Consider the following 10,251-nt stretch of genomic DNA (forward strand, 5'->3'; position numbering starts at 1 on the left):
TGCATGGCAATGCACTATCCAGTTTATTGGTTGCTTCCTTTCCCTTCTTCATGCTTTAATGCTTTGTCAATTACGCATCTGCTCATCACTGAACTTTCCTAGTTGGTTATGTAGGATGCATAGGAAATAGAACTCACAGTTCCATGGGATGCGCCTATCTCTGCAGAAATAGCTCCAAGATCCCACCGGACACACCCTTATCACCCATTCTAAAGAACTGGGGAAGATTCTACTCCCAAGTACTTGGAAGGTTCCCATCATCTTCTGCACCCATTCCTAACCAGAATGATCTTTAAGAGATGTTGATTCTGAGATGTCAGCTCTTGTCCCTCCACAGAAGCTATGTTCCAATTGGGGTTTTATACAGGCAGCAGGCAGGGAGTTGGTAACTGACGTTCTATATACAGGAAGAAAGTTGCCTAGAGATGCTGTATGTACAGGCAGAAGAGGGTTGGCCAGAGATGCTCTGTGTTCAACTGCTCTTCTCGAGATCATCATTGGCTCACCCATGAAGGGATCTACCAACAATATGGATGAAATTCCCACGGAAAGAACCCCCCAAATTAAAATCGTTCTTTTCATGATGGTCAAGTCCCCACTCTATCCTGAAACTCCTAAGTGAGCTCTCCAAAAGACAAATAACCTTCTTTTGGGCATCCCGGCTCCTCCTAGTCAGATGTTTCCATTAAGAGTGACGCTGGGGCCCCTGGGCAATCCAATCTCAGCTTGGATGTTCGAAGAAATCAAAATGGATTGAGGAAGCTTCACAGTTATGTCCAAACATTTGAATATATGAACCAAGTGTATAATCTGGCAAAGATGTGATGTTGATTGTGAACCGGCACCACCTGAGCAGGCTGAGACCTTCCTCACACACTCTGAGAGGCTACAGGAACAGCTCTGAGAGGCTACTGGGCAACCTGACCCTAAAGCTCCTGTTGTCTACAGAGCTTAGTGCCTGGACAACTGTCCTCCATCCTACCTCACCCCTTTCCACGGAGCAGGGGCAGTGTGTACCATGGGTCAGCTCCACTGTCTCATGTGACTGTCTTACCTGCCCCAGCCCTAGTACACTTGCCTTACCTTTGTTAGGACTGAGAAAACAGCGACACACAACAATAACGAATGGCAACTCCAGAACTCAGCCCATGTGAAGAGTGCCCTCTAAGAAACGAAGGGTGGCCTTGCCAGAGAGATGCAGATGGCTCAGCAGAGCGTGGGCTTTTCTCCTGCCCTGGCCATCTCAGCAATGGGTCAGAATATCTGAGGGAAGGGATAGAGCCTTTTCTCCGCGTTCAAACAAGAGATGACTTGGGGAGGCTCTGCAGGGGGAGGGATATTTCTACCCAACCAAAAATGCCTGGGTGTCAGACAAGAAACTCTAAAAGAAGTCATGTTGAGTCCAATGACCCTGGCATTGTGGCTGAGGCCATGGTAAGTGTGGTGGCATTGACATCTTCTCTGGTGGCTGAAGAAGAGGCCCTGCTAGCTTGTGAGGAAAGACCAGGAGCCAAGCAAGAGACCCAACTCCTCCTGGAGCGGGCCAGTCAACAAAGCCTGAAATGGAGACATCTCTGGCTGAGATGAGAGTCAAAGGCCAAGAATAGGTTCTCGTCCCTAAAGGACAAAGGCAGGGTGGGCCACGCCTCAAAAAAGGGCAGAAAGCTGTTGCTTGCACAGCTTCCTGAAGCCATGGAGAAGGCTGAACCTGAGCCAGGTGCTAGGGGGAGAATCGGTCAGGATGATCCGGCTTTGTCCCGGTGGCTTTTCTGTGTAAGTTCCAATACTGGATTCCACTGACTCTGGAAGGCTGGTGTAGACTTAGGTAGAAGTCTGCATAAAGTTTTGTCCTTCTTAGGCCAAAGTCAAAGGCCAGGTCAGGCAGAGAAACAATAAATGAGAAGCCTATACCAAACAGAGGTGTGACTTCTCTCGGTGAAACTGCAGAGAGAAAAGGCTGTGAGAAGCCCAGTTCAGGCCGAGGACTTCTGGGGCACAGGGAGCAAACCTAACCTTCCGCATGGCAGCAAAGGCAGGGCCAAAGGTGGCTTTGACCTCCACTCGATCTCGTATCCAGGCTGGCAGCTTTGCCAGGACAGAAGCACGGGCATACCGATGATCCAGGAGCACAATGCTGGCAAAGTCCATCTGGTGCCTAATGGCCCTGCCTGGGTAGACATACAGGATGGGACTCTGGAGTTCATCTGACCTACCAATGCTGCATGCCCACTGGGGTCTCCACCTGCATTCGACCCTCAAACAATAGGGCAGAAAAATCCCCTCTTCCTCAAATCATCCATCCATCTGCACCCAACAGCAGCCCGACTTACCTATAGATTGGTTTACAGCCTTCATACACAGATTCTCCACCAATACCTTCCCTGGGGGCAGCTGACCTTGTGTTCTAGGCTGAGATAAAAACAGAAAATTCCACTTTTGCCTGCCTGGTAGCCCAGGCTCTGAAGCAAAGTCAGATTTCAGACTTCATGAGTCTGAGCCAACAGCTTGTGCTGTAGCTTACGTTGTAAGATCAAGTGGGCTAGAGGTATAATCCCAAACCTCTAGGGAGGAAATCATTTGTACAAAGCAGAGCCTTGTCATCCAGTCCTAGGGGGTGTCACAGTGCTTCCTCCCTGGCCCTGTCGTCTCCTCTTCTGAACTCTGCAGATACTCACAAGGGTCTGATCCAAATAGGCCATTTTCTCTTGCAGCTCTGGAGATTTAATGTTGGGGTATGGCATCCCCACCATCACCACACACCTGTGGATGACATAAGTGATCAAGTCAGCATGGAGTCAACACCCACATGGGATCAACTGCTATCCTGAAGCAACTATGTGTGGGTTCATGTGCGTGTTAGTTTGTATGTGCTGTATGCTGAGTGTGGAGGCCAGAGGAAGATGTCGGGTGTTGTCTTCTGAGGCTCTATACCTGATTTTCTGAGACATGGTTTCTCAGTAAATCTGAAGCTCACCTGAACCTAGGAGTTAAACCCAGGGGCCTGCCATCACAGACTCCCACTGCTTACAGGCAAATACAACCATGCAGGCTTTTCTGTGTGTGCTGCTCATTAGTCTTTGTGTGTCCTCCTACCTTCCCAGCATGCATTCTCACCCACTAAGCCCTCCTACCATGTTTATGCCTCTCCGGTTCTCATCATGGAGCTACCACCTGGAAACGGTGTTTTTAGCTCAGAGATCCATCGAGGCTGAAGACCTGGATCCTCAGCAAGTCATGGCTGCCTACTTCTCTGGTCTACATAGCCAGATGAAGAGGAGTTTCAAACACTCCATCCACAGCCTACAGACTGCAAGCAGACCCTATGGCATGACCTGGCAGGTAGGGCCCAGGGCTCTCAGCCCCAGCAGACAAATAGACACAACACCTACCGGCCCAGGTCATCAGAGAAGTTGATCCCTTCACTCATCTTCCCGCCAACCACAGAGAGAAGCAACGCCCCTGTGAGGTGGCCTCCTGTGTTTCTGCAGCACTGTCAGGGGGGAACCACACCAAAGTTGTTAATCCAATCCCAGGAGCCAGTTTCCCAGCTACAGGCACAGGTGGTCTCCGGGTCAGCCTCTCTTCCACCTCTCACCGTAATGCACTTGGAATAAGCCACCAGCACCTGCTCCACCTGGCTTGCTTTCTTGGGTTCTTGGAATATCTAAGGGAAAGACAAGGTCTCCCAGCAAAAGGAAAAGAATAAGTCTTGAGCCTCAGGCTGCTTTTCTAAGCCTGAGGGTGGAACATCATGGAGTCAAGTTTCAGGAAATCCCCATGTCCAGTGTCCCAGGCCTACCTGGCATGGTTCATATTCTCCCAGCTCGTCAACCTACCAAGTAAACAAGCTGAGGGACCCCAGGAAGAGCAATACCTAGCAATGTCCTTATATAAAGGATAAGGGGCATTTACCTTTTTCTTGACTGACAAACGTGCCAGCAGCCCAGTCTTGTCCCAGTGAGCATGTACCTGGCGTAGATACTCATAGGAAGGGAGGAAACAAACCATCCCTCCAGGGACCACATTGCACAAGTTACAGAGAATTCGGCCCGTCTCCTCCATCTGTAGAAGGCAGACAAAAGAGCTAGCCTGGAACAGGCCCCACAGCCACACCCAGACGCGATGGAGGCCAAGCAGCTCCCCTTCTGTCGCATGCAGTGCACCAGCACTGTCTTAACAGGTATTCCCACCTGCTACTTCTGGTGACTGCTTGCCTTTATGACACATCCCATCACTGGTATCCCAGAGATGAAAAGAATCTGACACTTCTTGGTATGCCACTGAGCTCTCCTAAAGTCCCCGTTTCACAAGGGGCACCATCCAGAACAAATTAGCATTAAGATGCCACAGAAGTTGTGCCCAAAAACATACAGCCTTCCCAGAATAGAGGCAGGAAACAAGAGCCCCGAAAACGCAAACAAGAGCCCCCATCCTGCATCCTAATGGGATGCTAGGAGCTCATTAGAAAATATTTAGCAGTTTATAGAGAGGAAGGCAGCTAAGATCTTACTTGATAAATACCTTAAAAAAAAAAAAAAAGAATGTGCTCATGTGCCAGATGTAACCATCCATCCCAGTGCCAATGCTGGTACAAGTCTCTCCCTGGTCACAGACTAGAAAGGACAGGAAGTAGGCTGGCACTAACCATCTGAGGCAGCTCTCTTCTCTGGTAGGTGAATTCCAGCTGTTGGTTAGAGGGTCCGCTGCATATAATAAGGGGCAAGATGTTGTCTGGAGGGATCACATGACCTGGTGATACGAAGGGCTGAAAACTAGTATATAGGTAGGGCAGTTTCCCCAATCATTTTCCAACCAGGAGCAAAAACCTGAAGTGCACTGGCTTCTCTGCACCGACATACCCAAAGGAAACAATGGGGTGAGGTGAGCACAGAACTGAAGAACCTGGGGAAGTATGCTGGTAAGCAAGCCCACGAAGGGTAAGGTTCCAATCCAGAGGAGTTCTCTGCCTTTGGCTAAGTGCCAGTGCATCAAGACCCATCCCACCCTCCACACAGTTGCTTACCACATGAAAACTCCACCACTCGTTCAGCTTCCACTCCAGAACATGCTAGCAGCTGCTCCCGAAAGTCAGACACCTGCAGTAGTAACATCAGGGCCTTGTGACCTTAGAGCTTGGACTTGTTTGCTCTGCAATGAGGTAAGAAGTCTGGGGTAGGAGGCAAGCCCAGACATTAAGAAAGAAAAAAGGGCCTATGACTATTAGCTAAAAGAAAACAACCAGAAACAGCATCCAATGTTGACAGAAAACTTTAGGAACAGCAAACTTAAAGAAGCTGGCATGTTTGGCTCCGAGCCCTTTCTATGTGTTAAAATCAACAATACAGACTACTATGCACAATGTACACAGAACTCAAAAAATGAAACAAAGCAAAAAATCAAACAACCTAGTCAGGAAATGGTCTAACAGTTCTCAAAACAAGAAATGGTCAAGAAATACATTACTAACCACCAGAAAAATGAAAATAAAAACTACATTAAGATTCCTACCTTGGGCTGGAGGGATGGTTCAGCAGTTAAAGAGCACTGACTGCTCGTCTAGAGATCCTGAATTCAATTCTCTGCAACCATATGGTAGCTTATAACCACCTATAAAGAGATCTAATGCTCTCCTCTGTCATGCAGTCAAACATGCAAATAGAGTACTCACATACATATTTAAAAAATATTCCTACCTTATCCTACCAGAATAACAATCAAAACAGAATACTCGAGGCTTAGAGATCTTCAGGAAGAGGGGAAGACAGATTATAAGATCCAGGGGTGGAAGATAACATCAAAGAAATTGTTTCAGGACATAACAGGGCAGATGCAAATATGTCACAGACTGAGACCAGAGCAAGCTCCAGGCAGTCAGAGTCTCTGCATGAATCCTACCACTAGCTGAGGAACTATTAACTGTCGGCAGCTGCTGGGAGAGTAAAAGTCAGTTTTCTTTAATGACATGAACCCCTAGTGGTCAAATGCACACCAAGGCAGGACTTACTACCAAGACTAATTGGGCAACACAAAATTAGACTTGATGGAGAAAGGAGGAGGAGGTAAAGGGGGAGATGAATATGGTCAAAATACATCAGATAATATTCTCAAAGAACAAAAATATGTTTTAAAAAGCAAGAAAACTGAAGAGCAAGGATGTGGACAACAGGGCTCTACACACTGCTAATGAGAATGTTCACTAGTCTCCTACGGAAATCAGTATGCAGGTTTCTCAAAACAAAACAGATCTTCCATATGGCCCAGCTGAAGGGAAAAAAATAAAATAAAAGGAGGACATGATTCCTACAGTATGGAGAAGATTTTCATCATAAGCTACGGGGGAGAAATCAGGCAGAGAGAAGAGTCCAGGTTGAACATGGCCAGCAGACTAAACTGAACCATGAGAGGGGAGACGGGAAGGAGAGCAAGAGAGGGAGCCACTGAACAAGAGGCAGCCTGGGCCAAGAGGCCAAGAGAGTGGTGTAGCCAAGATGCCTGAGATACATAGGATTCAGGTTGGGTGAAGGGAAGAGAAAACCCAGGCCCTAGAAGGAAGAGGTTTAGTGTAGGGAGCACGATAAGGAGTGCTGGGAGGAGCCACAGGTACTGAGTGATGCTGGGATCACTCTGATATGCTAATAGGCTCCTCAATTAGCTATCTGCCTCTGTTTATGAGACCTTACTCCACCATTATTCAGCCAAAGGACCCCAACGTAACCCAAGGTATTCCACATCTGTGGTCACTGCCGCACTAAGTACAAAACCCAATCAGTCAAACAAAATGTCTTCCATCCACAGAGGCTGGAATAAAGAAAATGTGGTATAAAGGACAATATTAGAAATACGTCATTTTGCAGAGCAGTGATGACACACACCTTTAATCCCAGCACTCAGGAGGCACAGGAAAGTGGATCTTTGAGTATGAGGCCAGCTTAGTCTGCAGAGCAAGTTCCAAGACAGCCAGGGCTACACAGAGAAACCCTCTTGGGGAAGGTTATGTAGGCTAAGGAAGGTTAAGAATATGTAACTGAGGAAGGTGACCGTAAGTGCATTAAGCTGGCTGCAGCCTTAGATTTTACATGAATACACGAAATCATTATACATACATGGCACAGTGTTGAAGTAACACTAAGGGAACAATGAGAAGGAAAGAAGTGCAAATACGAAGAAAAGTGAGATACAAGACATGTACTCAACAAATATACACATGCAAAATCTTTAATACAAAACCTGAGGCCTGAAGAGATGGCTCCATGGTTAAAAGCCCTCATTTCTCTTGCAGAGGATCTGGGTTTGGGTTCCTAGAGGCCACATGGTGACTAACAACAGTCTGTATAGCCAGCCAAGGTCACTCATAAGGACATAGTAAGTCACACATAGTAAGAACCTGGCATGGTGGTACATGCTTTAACCTCAGCACTTGAGAGGCGGAGGCATGTGGATCTCTTGAGTTTGAGGCCAGTCTGATCTATATAATGAATTCTGGACAGCAAGGGCCTTATAGAGAGAGACCCTATCTCAAAACATGAAGACTACATAGTGAGACCCCATCACAAAAACAGACAGAACAATAATGACCATGTGCAAAGTTAACACACCAAATGAAATCAAATGTACAAATCTGTACACACCTGACCCAATCCAAAAACAAAACAAATACCTACACGGGCTTGGAATGTGCCCTGATGGTAGAGTACTTGCCTGACCCATACATGGTTCTGAGGTTCATCAGCAACAACACAGGGAAAACAAGACAGAGAAGCCAAAGAAAGCTCTAGGGGCCACTGTAATAGGCAGCCAAGGCGGAACGCACATCATTCTTAGGAACCCAACCGTCTGCTCTCAGGAAGAAACACAACCCTTAGATCTGCTTTGTCTGCACTGACCACAGAACTGTGAAAACCAAAAGCAGTAGGAAAAGAATCTAAATATCCAATAGAATAGAAGTAGTGTGAGTAGCAGATGGTAAAAATGTAGCATATCTACATGGTTAGACTGCAACACAGTGGAATATGCTAGAATAAGTATTTGCTGACAAGAATAAATAAGAGAAAAAGCAAATTATACCAATAATGTAGAAGAGTGGATTTAAAAAATATATATATACATATGCTGCATGATCCTTTGGTTGGTAGAATTCTGGTATTTACAGCTTATCAATGATTTCTATAATAAAACTGACTTTTCGAAAAACATTTCTAAGAGAGACTCTGGGACAGGAAAGGAATGACAGAGCAGTATCTAAGTTAGAGTCTGGGACAACAGACGGGCTTTTTCCTTCTCCTCACAGAAGCCTGCTCCACAGGCTGCAAGCAAAGGCAGTGAAATGGCAGCGGTACCTGGTGGGCTTTGGTGGACACTGCTGGGCCTGCATGTGCTGGCCCTTTTCTGTTGAGGGACCCAGGGGACAGAGAATAGAGACCTAATGGGTGTCCTTCCCTGTTATCTTACCGGCTGCATGGTGCCACCTGCAATGACCACTGCTCGGCATTCCTTCACCACCTGGGCAAAGTGTACAGCTGGGTTCAAGAGCAAGAATTTCAGGCTGCTCTGACCAACACTGCCTGAAAGACAAACAGACAAATGGCAAAGGGATGGAGTAGATTAGGCATAGGGAACTCCAGAAGATCAACGAAGGTCAGTGAACTCTCACTCTCCCTTTAAGAAACAAACAAACATTTCTCTTACCATTGGACTATGTGGAAATTCAAGAGCAAAGACAGTCTGGCCAGTATTCTAAAGTCCAACCCCACCAAACCTCAACTGTAAGATTCTATGGCCTGTATGGACCTTGCCTGAGACGATGCAGCACCTCTGATACCCATCTCCAGAACCATTGCTAGCTCCAGGTCTCGGAGACATGTGGTTCCTTCACATATAGCGTAGGGCAGTATGGGAGAGCCCTTTCAAGCTAGGCCCCTTGCTACAAGCAGTGGATTACCTTGGCGCCTCAAGATAACCCTGCCGTCCTGGTTGGCAGTGGTAAGAGCTGCCAGGAAGGCCTCAATGTGCATCAGTGGGGAGGCAGCCCTCGGGGCTGGAGCCTGGCCCTCCTCCAGGGAGTCTGAAGAAAAGGGAAGGAAAGAAGGCCTTCCTTAGGTCAAAACCAGTTTCTTTCCAAGGACCTGGTCCGGCTCTTCTCTCTCATCCTCCTAACTCACCCTCAGGAGGCCCTGACTGCAGGCTCTTCATGAAGTGCTGGAAGCCATCGAGATTACGATTCTGAGAAGCTGGGAGGGATGGAAGAACAACTCCAAAACGTTCTGTGAAGCCAAAGAGCTGCGTGGAAGACGGAGAATAAGATAGACAGACAGAAATGAGAAGAAATCCTGAATGAGACACCCAAGCCAGTCTGCAGTCCCTTTCCTCCCGAGCCAAAAAATCACTCCACACTATGGACAGCCTAGAATCCTCAGGCAGTACAGTAAAGCAGGTAGGGGTACTCTGGCTCCTTGCCAGGACAATGGGGAAAAGTACCTTCCTGCTGACCATGCTCTTCTCCAAGTACCTCTGCACCTGCAAAACCAGCACAGGCCTACGTGAGAAGGTAGCAAACTGTGCTACAGAGCCAGCCACCCCATACCACTAAGAAATGTCACTCACTGCCTCCTCAGAGGAGCCCGAAGCCTCATGAGAAATCTTATTGGCAGTAGATCGGTGGAGTACTATTCACTACTCTAGTTAGTAACGCTATGATCACAGGGCTCCTCACAGGACACTGCACAACCACAGCCTTTACAAATGTCCCCACTGCTCTGATCAACCTAAGATGTCCAAGACAAGAGCTCAAGTGGGGGAAACTGGTAAGAAAATTGGCTGCCCTTCCAGAAAACCTAGAACCTGCATGATGGCTCACAACCAGTTCCAACAGAGCTAATGCCTTCTCATGACCTCCTTGGGCACCAGGCACGCATGGAGTGCACAGACATTCATGCAGACAAAACACCCAAACACAAAAAGTGGAAAAATAAAAAATAAAAAAAAAAATAAAAAAGCGAGAGAGAGAAAGAGAGAGACAATAACTGTCTGTTGCTTCCTTCCAATGCCCATATGCACACTGGGCCTTGAAGAAATTAAGAGGTGGGTTAAAAACAATCTCAAAGGCTGTGAGGACGGCTCACAAGCCACACAACTATGAAAACCTGAGCTGGATACTCAGAGAAACACATAAAAGCCAGAGTCAGGCTGTCACTTGAGTTGCCAGGGTGGGTTGATACCCCTTGAGGGCCTCCCCTTCTCCGAGAAGGGGAGAGG

At 47.4% G+C, this 10,251-nt stretch overlaps 1 protein-coding gene across 3 annotated transcripts in view; it reads right to left on the reverse strand.

Annotated features, from left to right (window-relative positions):
- Ddx11 (DEAD/H-box helicase 11) overlaps nt 1-10,251 on the reverse strand; it is a 25,903-nt gene continuing 15,652 nt past the window's right edge. For 2 of the 3 annotated variants that reach the window (XM_055597000.1, XM_055597002.1), the window contains 12 exons: nt 9,475-9,513; nt 9,159-9,276; nt 8,939-9,061; nt 8,449-8,561; nt 5,024-5,096; nt 4,646-4,749; nt 3,913-4,062; nt 3,596-3,664; nt 3,390-3,490; nt 2,676-2,760; nt 2,331-2,409; nt 1-2,168 (listed from right to left, as the gene is read on the reverse strand). In XM_055597000.1, coding sequence (XP_055452975.1) covers nt 1,906-2,168; nt 2,331-2,409; nt 2,676-2,760; nt 3,390-3,490; nt 3,596-3,664; nt 3,913-4,062; nt 4,646-4,749; nt 5,024-5,096; nt 8,449-8,561; nt 8,939-9,061; nt 9,159-9,276; nt 9,475-9,513 — 1,317 coding nt within the window. In that variant the 3' untranslated portion in view covers nt 1-1,905. The remainder of the gene's footprint in view (nt 2,169-2,330; nt 2,410-2,675; nt 2,761-3,389; nt 3,491-3,595; nt 3,665-3,912; nt 4,063-4,645; nt 4,750-5,023; nt 5,097-8,448; nt 8,562-8,938; nt 9,062-9,158; nt 9,277-9,474; nt 9,514-10,251) is intronic. The other variant, XM_055597003.1, reaches the window with a different exon arrangement.

The sequence above is a fragment of the Psammomys obesus genome, unplaced genomic scaffold (genome assembly GCF_907164565.1).
Source record: "Psammomys obesus unplaced genomic scaffold, mPsaObe1.curated_primary_1811, whole genome shotgun sequence".
NCBI classification, from domain to species: domain Eukaryota; kingdom Metazoa; phylum Chordata; class Mammalia; order Rodentia; family Muridae; genus Psammomys; species Psammomys obesus.